This window comes from Canis lupus, chromosome 5 (genome assembly GCF_003254725.2).
Source record: "Canis lupus dingo isolate Sandy chromosome 5, ASM325472v2, whole genome shotgun sequence".
NCBI lineage: Eukaryota > Metazoa > Chordata > Mammalia > Carnivora > Canidae > Canis > Canis lupus.
The window spans coordinates 4899042-4914635 of record NC_064247.1 but is presented as its reverse complement, the minus strand read 5'-3'; the positions used below and the strand labels follow the sequence as shown (position 1 = coordinate 4914635).

The 15594-nt window shown below is 41.0% G+C and overlaps 1 protein-coding gene across 6 annotated transcripts in view; it reads right to left on the bottom strand.

The window, feature by feature from the left end:
* PRDM10 (PR/SET domain 10) overlaps positions 1-15594 on the bottom strand; it is a 96447-nt gene that overhangs the window by 40790 nt on the left and 40063 nt on the right. For 4 of the 6 annotated variants that reach the window (XM_025464905.3, XM_025464900.3, XM_035716479.2 and 1 more), the window contains 3 exons: positions 3980-4205; positions 1979-2220; positions 272-475 (listed from right to left, as the gene is read on the bottom strand). In XM_025464905.3, coding sequence (XP_025320690.1) covers positions 272-475; positions 1979-2220; positions 3980-4205 — 672 coding nt within the window. The remainder of the gene's footprint in view (positions 1-271; positions 476-1978; positions 2221-3979; positions 4206-15594) is intronic. The other 2 variants (XM_049109753.1, XM_049109755.1) reach the window with 1 other exon arrangement.

Here is a 15594-nt window from a genome sequence, read left to right as displayed (position 1 = left end):
CCAGTCTGCTCCCCAAACACGACTACTTCTTTACGCTAGGGCCTAATGCCTTAGTGGAGGCCTTTGACAGACCCAAAAGTCATGTACTTTTCATTCTGTTTTATCCATAGGATTGTTATAAGTGTACTGTACACAGCAGGTACTCAACACATAAGTGAATTATAAGGAAAGGACCATTTTTATAAGAATCCCCCTTCAGAGGAAAAAAAAATAAGAAAAGCATTAAACGGTCACTATTCCTAACAAAGGTACCCCTGACCCAGCACTATACCTTCAGTTCTTGTTTGGGTTCTACGTTCTTTATTGTTGTGTAATACACATGGTGGCCATACTGGTAAGCCACCAGGTTCTGCTCCAGGTGGTTCTGGGCTGGACGTACAAACATCATCCAGTTACAAAGGGTCTCATCAGACAATTCAAACCACAGGTCTTCATGCAAATCCCTGTCTTTTCTGTCCCCTTTGTCAAGAGAAACCTGTAACCAAAGAGAAAACAAAAAGCCATACCAAAAAACAAAACAAAATAAAAACAAAACTTTTAATATGATATACATTAATGTAATAATATACAAAATACCACTCCTTAAAGTAACCACATATCCTGATCCTTCCTTTTGTATCTAGAAAGATACAGTGTCTTTGCCAGTGTATCTGGCAAGATTGTGTCTTGCCAAATATAAAAGGAAAGGGACACTTTTTGAAGACTCACCTGTAGCAGAATCACCTGGCAAAATGTTCAAGTTAATAATATCACTGTATAGCTTTAGGTGAGGCTTCATCATTAACATATCAAAAAATACTACAAATAAGCTGAGAAATGCAAGCAAAATACTCTCTAGTTCTGTAAAAGTTGCTTACTTCAGGGATTCAACTGCCTTTATTTATGATGAGTACCTTCGTGATATGTATTTCTCTTTAAAAAATGATATTCTTTCTTGAAGGTCTTGAGCATTTACCGAAGAAAACTTCCCCATGACAGCAAAATGACTGCTCAAAAAAAAAAATCAAACCCCAAAAACTCTCCCTTCCTGCTGCCCTTTCTTGGTTCTCCAGAGTAGCTCTCCAAGAAGCAGACAACACAGGTGTTGGACAGAAGCAAGAGCATCAAATGTAAAGAAGAGAGATCAATATAAATATACTTTAACATACAGTGAACTATTCTTTAACAAAAGATTCAACAGGACAGACCTGTTTCAAAAACTGACAAGGGGTTTTCCTGAAAATGTTATTGGTACTTAGCAGATTACACGAGTCTACATCAAATTAATTTAAAGAATAAAAGAAAAAGTGGTCAAAACCCCTATTATGGACTGAATTGTGCCCCCACCAAATTCACATGTTAAAGTCTTTACCCCTCAGTATGTGACTATATTTGGAGATACGGCTTTTCAAGAGGTAACTAAGTTAAAAGAGGTGATTAAGGCATCAGAGTGGGTCCTAATCCAATCCAGTTGGGGTCCTTACAAGAAAAGGAGATAGGGACACATGGAGAGACACCAAGGATGCGTGCACACACAGGTTAAAGGCACGCAGACACAGAGAAGAGATGTTTGCAAGGAGAGAACAGAGGCCTTAGAGGAACCCCACCCTGCCGGCACCTGGCTGTTGGCCTTCCAGCCTCTAGCGCTGTAAGAAAGTAAATTTCCATTCTTTAAGTACCTCCGGTCTGTGGTATTTGTTACACCAACTCCAACAAACTAATCTGGCCCCTAAGAGCTACACCTCTCAAAATTATTCATATAATGCTTTAGGAGACTGAGATTGCGATCTCCAATTTAGTGGTGGGAGGGAAAATGTTTCCATTCAAAACATATTAAGCAGGAAAAAATAAATAAATAAAAATAAAACAAATTCAGCAGAGAAAGGAAAATACTAGCAAACAACTGTTATAGAATTGAATTAAGAGAACCAGTAAGAAAACACATGCGCCTTTAAAAGTTATCAAGAGCAAGCGTGAAATATGATAAAGCATAAATTACCTTCAGATGAATATAACAGTCTTTCAGCTCAGACTCCCTGACGAGGGGTCCCTCCACAGGGCCAAACTGGGTGCGCTTGGGAATGCGCCTTTTGGAGAACACCCCTCCGAGGAACCTATCGATGTAGAGGACCAGGGGGAGGCTTGCTCTCGCTCTAGTGAGCACAGGCCGGTTAGGGATGGGATGCAAGGGGCCATGCTTTGGGCACACTGAGGAATGTGCATTATTACACTCCTCACACCCTGCAAAAGAAAGAAAATTCTAAAGTCAAATTCCTCAACATCACTTGATCTCAGACACAAAGTTCTAACCTGAAAAATCCCCCATATCTAAGTTTGCAAGACCAAATTCAATTGACTACTACAGTTATACCCCTCATTCAGGTGTAGTATGTTAGCTTTCATAGACCAATAAAATCCCGTCCTGTTCCTCTGAAACCAAGCAGAATTAGCTTGTGCCTGCCAAAAATAATACACAGGCAGTGACTTATTTTTCTACTGGAGATTAAGTCAAACATAGCCCCGTAAATTCACAAATCAATTATAACAGATCTGAAGAGAGAAAAGAAAAAAAGAAGAGCTTATGAGGATAAATGCTGCAAAATCTGATGAGACAAAATAGTTGAATTTTAGACTTTGTAAATTATATCTCAGTAAAGCTATTTAGGAAACCCTGACAATACCATTCACTCAGTTTCTTCAAAGGGAGTCATAAAAGCCTCATTACCTGGGCACGTCTAACTCAAACAGAAGAGGTGCTGTACAGTTGGAGACCTCAATGCATATTGCGTGAAGATAAGGCTAAAATGAATGAATTTAGCATTCCATCCTTCATTCTCTTGAGTGACACAGTTAGCCTGGCCCAGACGGGTCCCATTTTCAGCTCCTTCTAGGAATGATCACTTTGCACTAAGCATCCATACTCACTCTTTCCCAGGGGCACCCACCTGTAAACTAACTGCCAGAACTAGATGGAAATGGCCACGAAACAGAGAAAAGTGCCTGGACCCCAGAGGCACCATACTCATGACCCTTAACACATTAATTATTTTGCCCAACTCCAACTGGGTGATGACCTGGCTTGGGAAATAGGAACTTCCCATTTCTCCTGTTCTTACTATTTGTAAGATAGAGTAATTTTATGGTATTTGACTAAGGAGTCCACCTTGAAAACTTATGAATTCAAGGAAAAATAAAACGAGGAAGTTCTCTATTGGATATGGAAATGAGCAGTGGCCCCATGCACATAGGCCTCACCATCACCACACAGAAGGTCCCAGGAGCCTTGGGGAGACCACAGAGCTCTGAACAGCCTCAGTAACTCAGATAAATGAGATAAGAATTTTGCCATAAGCATGAAAATTGATACCAAGGAGCAATCATTTGGCAGGTGGAAGCAGGAACCCTCCCACCCTCTCCCAAAGCAGGCCGCAGAGCGAGGCAGTCAGCCTTCTGGTTAACAGGGGGCACACTGGCACCAGACCACCTGAGTTTGAACCCTGACCCTCCAAACAACCGAACACGACCTCGGGAAAGCTACCCACCCGATCTTAAGACTAAGGAAAGCATTGATCAGCTTAGGAAATGTAAAGACTGGGGCCTGGAACATAACAGGCATGTTTAAAAGGTTACCATGAAGAGAGGGGAGGCAGCAGAACACACTTGTTAAAGCTGAAACAGCCGAATAGCCCAGGAACATCCCAGAACCAGACACACTCACCCTAGTGGTTTGACAGCGCAGGCACCGGTGTCAGAGACTTGGGCTCCGAGCCTGACCCACCACTCACCCCCGGGGTGACACGGAGCGGGCTGCCTAGCCGCTTCTGACCTTCGTTCCTCCTTTGGTAAAATCGGAGCCCCCTGGAGAGCATCAGGCCTCCGGGGCAAGCCGGCACGAGCAGAGCACGCGGCCCGGAGTCTGCACACAGGAAGCCCTCGGCAGACAGCAGCCGTGTCCCCGGTGCCCGTGCTCGCACACGCTCGCGGGGCCAGCTCCACTTACACAAGTCATGCGGGTCGAAGGGCCGAGGCGGATCGGGTTCCCAGTCGTCCAGGTCTGTGTCCTCACCATCCTCCTCCTCATCTTCCTCGGTATCTTCATCCTCATCCTCGTCCTCTTCCTCTTTGGCCTCCAGTCTGCCCAGAGGGTTCTGCAGAGTTGCCAAAGGGTCTGAACCGTCCACACCCTCAATGGAAGGTAACACCTGGTTATGCACGGGTAATGAGGCCTGGACAAAGTGTAACCGGAAAGTTAGCGCACGTGTGCTTTTAGTTAGCTGGTACACACACGCGCACACACGCACCCAATACAAGGTTGCGGTGGGAGAGATTCTCCACATCAGTTCCCTTCATGACCTCGAAGACGAAACTCTCCATCTCTAGGCTGGAATGGATTTGCCTTCGCTGCGCTGTTGCCCCAAGGTGGGGAAACTGGTAGGAAAGCCCGGGTGCTCCCCGCTTTGGGCCTGCCCTGGCTCCCCAGACACTTCAAATACATAACAAGCTTTCCATACCCTCGCGGTGCATGTCGGGTGTCCTGTCTCAACATCTGAACTCAATTTTGAGTCAGGGGATCCCTCCTGCCTTTTCAGGTTGACCACAACACCGTGTATGTAGTGATCCGACCTGATCTTCGACCATTTCACTTTTAAAACTAAACACGTGGGGGATCCCTGGAGGGGCTCAGCAGTTTAGTGCCACCTTCAGCCCCAAGAGTGATCCCGAAGTCCCAGGATCGAGTCCCATGTCAGGCTCCCCGCATGGAGTCTGCTTCTGCCTCTCTGTGTGTGTGTGTGTGTGTGTGTGTCTATCATGAATAAAAATAAAATCTTTTTTAAAAATTAAAAAAAAAAAAAACACTAAACCAAACGCATGGGCAGCCTGGGTGGCTCAGTGGTTTATCGTGCCTTCGGCCCAGAGTGTAATCCTGGAGACCCAGGATCGAGTCCCACATCGGGCTCCCTGCCTGGAGCCTGCTTCTCCCTCTGCCTGTGTCTCTGCCTCTCTCTCTCTCTCTCTCTCTCTCTCACGAATAAATAAATAAAATTTTTAACAAGTAAAAAAAATAAAATAAAAATAAATGCATGGTAATAACACCCAGGTGGTAAAATTCAGTGGTCAATAGCCCTCCTTTCACACCCTTCAGAGAGGCTAAGGCTTTTAGGTAAGTGAGAGATGCTTATTTGTTTCAGGTTGAAGTTAGTCTTTTGCAAGTAAGACAAGGTGTGGGGCATGTATTGGGTTACAACTACCTTACCAAATATACTGGCAAAAAATAAATGGCACCTTAAAAAGTTCACTGCCCAATAAGTGTCACAGGGTTCTAGGGAACCCCAGATTCCTTCATTCAATCTTATTTCTCCTTCCCAATTAGCACCATAAATCATACTCAAGCCACGTCCCTTTCCAGTTCAATAAATAAAGCAAGTTTTTTTAATGCCTACTCCACTTTTCTTTATCTTCCTCTGTTGTTGTCCTCGCCTAGAATGTTCTTGCCTCGCCAATCTTCCAAATCCTGTTGGGTTCCAGTGTCTCCATCAACCACCCTTGAGCACTCGAGCTCTCCCTGACTCTCCTCTCCTCTGATACCTGTAGCATCTGGAGTCATAGAATCCTGCCCTACAGCCTCGTTCAGCCTCTGCGCCAACATTTCATCACCTCACCAGGCAGCCCGAATCATTTGGACTCATTCAGGGATGGTTCTGTGGGGTCAAGGTCTCCCCGTGCGCATCTTCACACGGTGGCCAGGACCTGCACCTTTTCCCTCGAGGGACATAGAATCAGTGAAGACACTGAGTCCTTCAAATATTTTAAGACCAAAACCACTAATTTGCCCAATTGTTTTCCCATGGCCCAGTTTCCAGATCCCTCATCATTCTGTTGTCTTCACTTATCCCTTAATGGATTCCACATTTTTTAATGAATATGGCTTCAGATTACATTAACATTCATGACAGCCATTGTTCTACTGCTGACCCACTTTGAACTGGCAAATAACTAAAATCCCTGAGTCCTTTTTTTTCCCTCACATCATGCTATTAAGCCATTTCACTCCTCCTCATGACTTAAATAGCTGAGTTTTACTTAAGTGTATGTGGGGGGTAGGGGGGATATTGCATTTATCACCAGTATATTTCATTTTATCACTTTTTCTCTTCTTCCAGTCCGCCAAGATCTTTTAGAATCTTGATTCCGACATATCACACTTTAGCTGTCCCTCATAGCTTTGTATTCATTGCCAAACACCATCCAGATTTCAATTAGTATGCATTTTTGCGTGACCCCTTCTCGTCTCTCCAACTGCACATCAGGGAAGTAGACCATGGGCTTTGGAGCCACGGAGACTTGGATCAAAATCCTGGCCCTACTCCTTGGCAAGTTAATAAACTTCTCTGAACCTCAGTTTCTTTATCTGTAAAATGGACACAGTAATACATACGTCACTGGTTGCCATGAGGATTAAGTGACACTGTACATATGTGAGGCCAGTAGTAGGGTGTCTGGCCTTTAGAAAGTGCTTAATATTAGCAAGAATCGATTACTCTTATCATAAGTTCTTTAGGGACCGAGATATCACATATATCGTCTGCAACCTTACGAGACAGCTCACACGTAGCAGGGATTCAATGAAGACTCATTTGTATAAACATGTTTGGCCCTTAAGAAATGACATCAACCCCTTCAAGCATGTAGAGAAGCTCTACAGTATTCACAGAGGATTCTCTTTCAGTTGTGCTTCTAAGAACTCCTTAAACTCCGTGAAGACGCAGCATCGTGCGTGTACACAGAATGTGACCTATCCGGCAGCTAAAGATCATTGCCCGACATCTGAAACAGGCTCCAGAGAGCGGATAAAACCAGTCACCTCAAAATAGCATGCGCGTGCTTAAACATGCATCCATTTAACCCAGGAGCCAGACTCCTCTGTGACATTTCATCTCTGGCTCAGGGCCTTTCAGAGGCTTTATGTAAGAGGACAAAATTCAGGGAAATGCTTCAGCCTCAGTGAAAACAGAAAAAAAAAACCCACTGAAGTGGGACTCCCCAAGGAAAAGAGCAGGAGGCTTCGGGCAATGAAGCCGCATGTGCCACCTCTCCCCCTGCACCCCCTTGCGCCCCCCTGCACCCCTTCCCATCCCTCCCCCAAGCTATTCTTGCTGCCTGAGAGCTCCATGCTGTCTCGCCCCCTATTCCAAGCCACTTCAATTTCAGGCCAGCGTTTGTGATGAATGTTATCACACCCTGAACAAACTACAGCATAGATATCCACCTTGACTCTCATACATTCTTTATCGCTTTGCAGAGCCAACTGAAAAGAATGAATTCAGTAATCCAGGGTCAGCCCAGTGAAGCCACGATGTTTTTTTTTTTGTTGATTTTTTCCCAATAGATGCTGCTAGAAAGACTGCAGTTAGACAAGGCTACCGCTGGCCTCTCGCCACCACTGAGAAAGGTGACATTAACATAGTCCCAACAACATCCTCCCCCCTGGAGGATGCTGGAACTCTCCTAAGAGGCTGCAGCAAAGACAAGGCTTGAGAACACATCCACATTAGCTTGAAGAACTGACGCTAAAACAGAGGCTGCATGTAGCCCAGAATCACAGGGGCCACTGTTGGAAAGGGACAAGGGAGTTCATGACAATCACTTCTGGGTAACCACTGTGTATTCCTACGTAGCACAGGCCTTGACACACAGTAGGCACACCTTACACATTTGTTTAAGTAACAATTCCAATCTGACTGGTATTTCAGGAGAGCTAGGCATGTATTTAAATTCCTTTGAGGTTGGGTAACATGACCACACTGCTCCTAAGTGACAGGGACGAAATTCAATTTCTGACTCTGCTTTTTCCACCACATCGCAATTGGTTCCTAGGGAGTTGAGTCTGTCCAAGGAGGGCGCCCAAGGAGGTACACATCACGCACACCTTGCATACCAGAGCCACAAGGTAAGCACACCTGCTCCTGAGGCACCAGCCAGGCAGCAAGGATAGGAGCTGTGTGTGCCAATTTCACTTAGAGGAAGTGAATGAGCAGCGAAAATACGTTAATCCCGTGCACTTGGTCATGCACACTAAGACATGGCAAAAGGAAAAAGAATTTGTAAAACTTAGGGTATACTTTCTCCTTCCCACCTAGCATCACCCTCTGTTATTATTTCTGAAATGTAATTTCAGAAATAATGCATTGCAGGATACAATTTATCTGAGAAGTGGAATATGAAACTACATTGGACGGCAGCAAATACAACAGAATGCTTCTGGATCCCTACTGAGACCAATTATCAGTGTAGCATATTTCCTTCTCAGTGTGTGGGGAGTCACACATGTTCACTTTCAGAAACAACGGGGAGACTGCTTCTAGGTCCAGAGACTGCCAGTATCTTTCTTAAGGACAAGGGGATGCATTTATGGAAAAGGCTTCAAGTGAATTTTGCCACCACTATAAACCATTGAAGGGGGGTGGGAGGAGGCAGGAAGCATCCATCATCTGTGTTGAACTCTCTAACTTTCTATCCTGAATTTTTCCAGCTCACAGAATAAACTGACAATCTCGGAGGTATTTATTATAGCCAGAAATAAAAACCATGCTGGCTGAAAGGAAACAGCAGTAAGGCAAGGTACTAAGCCAAAAGTTACACTGCCTTGTAATGCCAGGGTTCATAGAGCTATCTGCCTACAAAACATGAGACGAGCAGATTGTTTCTGGAGATTAAAGAAGATGAAGGGCTCTTTGAGGTGCCAGTGGCAGCAAAAGTTCTAATTAAAACCATGCCTTAATATTAAAACAACAAAATGCCATTTTGGCTATCAGATTAGCACAGTTTTAGAAGAATGCAAATACTCAGTGTGGCAAGGGTGAGTGTAAATAGGCATTCTCGTGTATTGTGGGTGGGAATGTAAGTTTTTTCAGCATCTGCAAAGCCTTTTAGAAAGTTTTATCAAAATAACTTTCCCATTTATAATAATAAATTTCAAACACATCAGAGAGAAAGAATAGTATAATAAACCTGATGCACCCATCACTCAGCTTCAACAATTATCAACTCACAGCTAACTTTATGTCTACTATCCTCCCACCCATGCTCCCCCTACTAGATTATTTTGAAACAGACCTCAGACATATATTTTCATCTGTAAATGGCTTAGCAGATATCTTAAAAGGAAAAGAACTTACATATTTTATGTATTACCATATCTAAAAAAAAAAAATCAATCATTCCCTATTATCATCAAATACCTAGTAGGTGTTAGAATGTCCCCAACTGTCTCATACTGCTGTTTTTAATAGTTCGTTGAAATCAAGACCCAAACAGGGTCCACATATCGCATCTGACTGATAATGTCTCCTTGAATCTGTAAATTCCTTTTCCCCTTCTTTTCCTTCACAACTTACATGTGGAAGAAACTAGGTCATTTGTCCTCGAGATCTTCCCACAGTCAGATTTTGCTGATTGCATCCTTGTGTGTCTTTTAGTTGTTCCATTTTGTTTACTGTGCTTCCTACAAGCTGGAAGTGGAATCTGGAGACTCGATCAAATTCAGGTTCAGTTTTTTGGGACTTCATATGTGGTAAAATGCAATGGGAGAGACAACACCAGGAGGCCCACAGTGGTATGAACAGTGTCCAGAGGGTTAGGTTGTTCTATCCATCATAAAGTGCCTCATCAGCTTTTTCCTGGCCATTGCAGATTATTGTTGATGATCATTGCCTAGATCCCCATTTCATTAGGAAATGAAAAATGGCAATATTCCACGCCAATCATCCTCTCTTCATTTATTAGTTGGAATGCTTCTATAAAGAAATTTCCTTCATCAAATAATTGTTTACCTGAGTACATCCAGAGAGAAAGGCTGGATTCCTTGCCATCATTCACCATTTTTTTTGAATAATGTGGTGGGTCTCCCAGCATCCTCAAAGATTGACCAATGAGTTATTTTTTTAATATCAATATAAACTTACAGATTTTAAATATATTTAAAGTATTTTAACCTATTGTAGATATCCTACTGCTTTTATAGGAAAATATAATGCCACATTTTGGCCCTTTCAAGCTGGATCGTGAATTCTTTCCATAGGGCCCCAGAAGTTTTCTCTAATGTCCTTGTATTCTGATAAGACATGACATTTCAGGCACATCTTATGTGTTTCCTGCCCCAGAGCTAGAATCTGCCATTTCCCTATGGAGCCCGGATTCCTTTTACTGGAAAATTGTATTAGAGACCACATTGGCTCATTGCTACTGGATTGATGACTCTGGCTAATAAACCTTTCCAGTGGCCCAAATTAGAAAATATATGTTTTAAGAGAAAACACATTACAAGTTCATGCTAATACTCTAATTCAGATTTAGGAATCTAGGTTTTTAACTTGTTTGATTTTTACACTTGTAAAAATCTTCTGATTTTTTTGGGAGGGATTGGAAAGAAAGAAAACTGTCAATATTCACAGACAACATGACTATTTATTAAGTGAAATCTTCTTTCACTTTCACAAAAAAATCTTGGTTCCTAAATAATTTTAAATATGAAGACCTCTAGTCTCTATCATTTCACTTTGGGGAATTTATTTATGCTAAGGAAATAAGCTGATATGACATCTACGGCAACATTCTATACAGTAGCAAAAAAAAAAGGAAATAACATACATATAAGACAATAAACAGAAAATATAAACAATAGTAAGCTCTTAGAATATATTCAATGATGATGTAGCTTTTCGGGATGCTATTAAAAGAAAAAAACTCAAGATGAAAGCTACCTTTGTTTTCTGTTCTTTTTTTTAATGATAATTTTTTAATAATAATTGACATATTAGTTTCAGATATGCAACATAGTGATTTGATATTTGGAAGCTATTTTAAAAGAAAAAAATCAAAAAGAAGAAAGGAGAAAAAATCCAATACTCTGGCTAAAAACACAATGGACTACTGAATAAATATGCAAAATCTGGGACACCTGGGTGGCTCTGTGGTTGAGCATCAGCCTTAGGCTCAGGCTCAGGTTGCAATCCCGGGGTCCTAGGATGGAGTCCCATTATCAGGCTCCCCGCAGAGAGTCTGCTTCTACCTCTGCCTATGTCTCTGCCTCTCTGTGTCTCTGATGAATAAATAAATAAAATATTTTTAAAATATATGCAAAATCCCAAACAAAATATTAACACATCAAATCCAAATTTAGACTCACAGGAGAACAATAAAATAGAGTTTATTCCAGAGGGCAAGGCTGGCTTAATCTGTAAATTCAATTAATATAATTCATTATATTAACAGTAAAGTGAAGAAAAAGCTCAATAGATTCAGAAAAAGCATTTGATAAAAATCAATATGCATGAATAATAATATCAATTAATAAACACTCATTAAAAACTAAAAATAAAAAGAACTTCCTTCAGCTGATCAAGGGTATTCTTTTTATAAAAATCCTACACTAGGGACACCTGGGTGGCTCAGCGGTTGAGCATCTGCCTTTGGTCCAGGGCGTGATCCTGGGGTCCTGGGATCTAGTCCCACGTCGGGGATCCTGCATGGAGCTTGCTTCTCACTCTGCCTGTGTCTCTGCCTCTCTCTCTCTCTCTCTCTGTCTTTCATGAACAAATATTTTTTTAAAAAAAATCAAAAAAAAAATTTTTTTAAATAAATAAAATAAAATAAAATAAAATAAAATAAAATAAAATAAAATAAATCCTACACTACACATCATTCTTAATAGTGAAAATGTTTCCTATGAGAGCAGGAAAGAAAAAAAGAAACCTACTAGCACCACTCTGTCCAACAATGTAGATCCCAGCCAATAGGCAAAAAAGGGAACAAAAAAAGAAATAAAATTAAAAGATATAGCATTTGGGAGGGATTGGAAAGAAAGAAAACTGTCAGTATTCACAGATAACATGACTATTTATCAAGAAAATCCAAAATAAAAGTTAGGAAATGAAAAATTTTTAAATTATACCATTTATAATAGCATCAAAACACACTAAATATCTAGGAATAAGTCTATTGAAAGATGTACAACACCTCTACCTGAAGACAATTTTTTAACTTTTATTTTAAACTTAGGAATATATCATGTCACAGACTGGAGGACTAAAAATTATAAAGGTGTCAATTCTTCAGAATCTGATTCATAGATCCAATGAAATTTGAGTCGCAATCTGGCAGGACTTTTGTGAAAACTTCCAGGTTGATTCTAACACATATATGGAAAAGCAAAGCAAAAGACCAAGAAACTCTCGAAGAACAAAGTGGAGAAAGGATCACACTCTTGTGATCCTTTGTTGGACATTCATAAAACTGAACACTAGATAGCAGTAAAACTAGAAGGAAACAAAACCCCAAAACAGCTACACCCAAAAACATGAATGGATCTCCCCGAGCAGCACGGTGAACAAGAGAAGCCACAAAGAAAAGAAATGATACCAAGTATTTCCATTTACATACAGTTCAAAGCCATGGAAAGTAAAAAAACATGGAAAGTTAATTTATGGTGTTAGCAAACAGGAGAGTAGTTACGTTTGAGGAGAAAGAAAGGAGAAGTGATTAGGGGAAAGCATGAGGTTGGCTTTTAGGAGCTGGGAATATTATATTGTTTAATCTGAGCGATGGTTACACTACATGCTTACAATCTTTTGCACTTTTCTATATGTATAAGTTAATTAAAGAGTGAAAAACCCACACAGTAAGAAATATGGTGAACATAAAGGAAACTACACAAATAATATAGGAAAAAAATAGATATAAAAATGAGTATAGAGGGGCGCCTCAGTAGCTCAGTCAGTTAGGTGTCTGACTCTTGATTTCAACTCATGTCATGACCTCATGGTCCCTGGGATCAAGCCCCATGTTGGGCTCCACGCTCAGAGTGGAGTCTGTTTGAGATGTTCTCGCTCCCTCTTCCTCTGTACCTCCCCCTGCTCTCTCTCTCTAAAATAAATGAATCTTAAAAAAGAAAGAAAGAAAGAAAGAAAGAAAGAAAGAAAGAAAGAAAGAAAGAAAGAAAGAAAGAAATGATTAGGGATGCCTGGGTGGCTCAGCAGTTGAGCATCTGCCTTTGACTCAGAGTGTGATCCCAGGGTCCAGGATCAAGTCCCACATCAGGCTCTCCACAGGGAACCTGCTTCTCCCTCTGCCTGTGTCTCTGCCTGTGTCTCTGTCTCTTTCTCTGTCTCTCACTAATAAATAAATAGATCTTTATTTTTTTTTTAAGATTTTGTTTATTTATTCATGAGAGACACAGAGAGAAGCAGAGACACAGGCAGAGGGAGAAGCAGGCTCCATGCACTGGGAGCCCGATGTGGGATTTGATCCCGGGTCTCCAGGATCGCGCCCTGGGCCAAAGGCAGGCGCCAAACCCCTGCGCCACCCAGGGATCCCATAAATAGATCTTTAAAGAAAAAAGAAATGATTATAGAGAACAGGTTAGGTATGAAAGGCAAAAAAAGAGTCAATATATTCACAGCTGATGTTCCAGAAAAGTGAACACACCAAACAAAACCAGAAAGATTTTCAAAGGTCTGACAGACGAAAACTTTCCTGAAATAAAGTCTTAACCTATACATCTAAAGGACACACACTGTCCTAGGAAATTCTAATTCACATGCTGGTGAAGTCATTAGACTTCCAAGAAAAACTTCAAGGATAAAAAAAAAAAAAAAAAACAAAAAAAACTTCAAGGATAAAGAAAGTACCAAAATGGCATTAAGGTAGAAAAGGAATGAGGAAAATAAATTAGACTCATGATTTCTACAAATTAAATGCCAGCAGAGAATGGAACAAAGCTCTAAATAACCGTGGTTACTGAACAAGACATAAATTTATTAGTCACAATAAAAATGCACCTAACAACACGGAAAAGCAGAGAGGACGGTGGGAGGAAGTGTCAGTGTGCAGATGTCCTTGTCATCACAGCCGGAGCTAAGGACAACACAGGACTGACACTCAAGTGCAATTTAGAGAATATGATGACTCCAACCTCCTTCACTTTCACCTCAATTTCTTTTTCTTCTGCTCAAGTAAATTTCAGTTTAAAGCATTTAGATTAATAACAGCATTTAGAGCACATGCCATTTCCCAACCCCCCACCGCACACCTCATGTTTGTTTGTCTTTGCATGTCTAGAATAATAGTTACCAACTATAAAGCTCATGAGGATGTTTCTGGGCAGAATTTGTTGGGGGTATTTTTTATGTACTACTTTTTTTTATATTGCTTCAATTCTTTTATGAAAAAAAATTATTACTCCAAAAATGAGTGAATAAACTAATCGTCTATGCAAGACAAAGGTATTTCCTTTTATTTTTTCTTGCCAAATTGTCAAAACGAATTAAACCTACCCATTGCTTGCTTGATGGAATCAATAAATATTCACAGAAATGGACAGGATTTGTTTTTTCAAGCATATACCTAATTATTACAAAATGATTAAAGTAAAATAACACTGCTATAGACTGTCTCTCCCCAAATTGTATATGTTGAAAGCTAATGACCACAGCTGAAACTAATATAACACCATATATTAACTACACAGGGAATTAAATAAATAATAAAATTAAAATAAAGAAAACAGATCCTCAGTGTGATGGTATTAGGAGGTGGGGCCTCTGAGTGGTGATTAGGTATTGAAGGTGGAGCCCTCATGAATGGGATTATCATCCTTATAAAAACCCAGACTCCTGGCTGGCTCAGGACTCTTGATCGTGGGGTCATGAGTTTAAGCCCCAGGTTGGCATGGAGCCTACTTAAAAATAGGAAACAAATTAAAATTAAAAGGGGGGGGTGCTCCACAGACCTCACCCACCACTTTGGTCATGCGAGCCTGAGCAAGAAGACTGCTGATTATGAACCAGAAAGTAAGCCCTCACCAGAATCTGCCAGCCCATGACTTCCCAGCCTCCAGAACTATGAGAAGTAGATTTCTGTTGTTCATAAGCCAGTGTATTGAATTCCATCACAGCAGCCTACATACATTAAGACAGATTCTCATTCGGGATCCCTGGGTGGCGCAGCGGTTTGGCGCCTGCCTTTGGCCCAGGGCGCGATCCTGGAGACCCGGGATCGAATCCCACATCGGGCTCCCACTGCATGGAGCCTGCTTCTTCCTCTGCCTGTGTCTCTGCCTCTCTCTCTCTCTCTGTGTGTGACTATCATAAATAAATAAAAATTAAAAAAAAAAAAAAAAAAAAAAAGACAGATTCTCATTCAAGTTCAGAGACGCTGCAAGATTGCAGATTACTATCAATCAGGATTAAATTCAACCAAAACTTCTAATGACAATGACTCCTCAGAATTCTCTCTCCATTTCATAAATAATATTAATAAAACTATTGTTCGCTTTTCACATTTTTAAATGGAAGTATCTGAATCGTCTACTAAAAAAATTTAAATGCACGAAGTTCTTACTAAAGGGAATTTACTTAATAATCACCCATGACAGTGGTACAGCTAAATGACAGCCATATTCCCTTTAGAGTAAGACCAAGGGTATCTAGCTTCAACGCCTTCTTTTTTTTTAACTTTTTTTTTTAAGATTTTATTGATTAAAAAAAAAAGGATTTTATTTATTTATTTGAGAGAAAGAAAGCAAAGTGAAAGAGCATGAGCATGGGCAGAGGGGGCAGA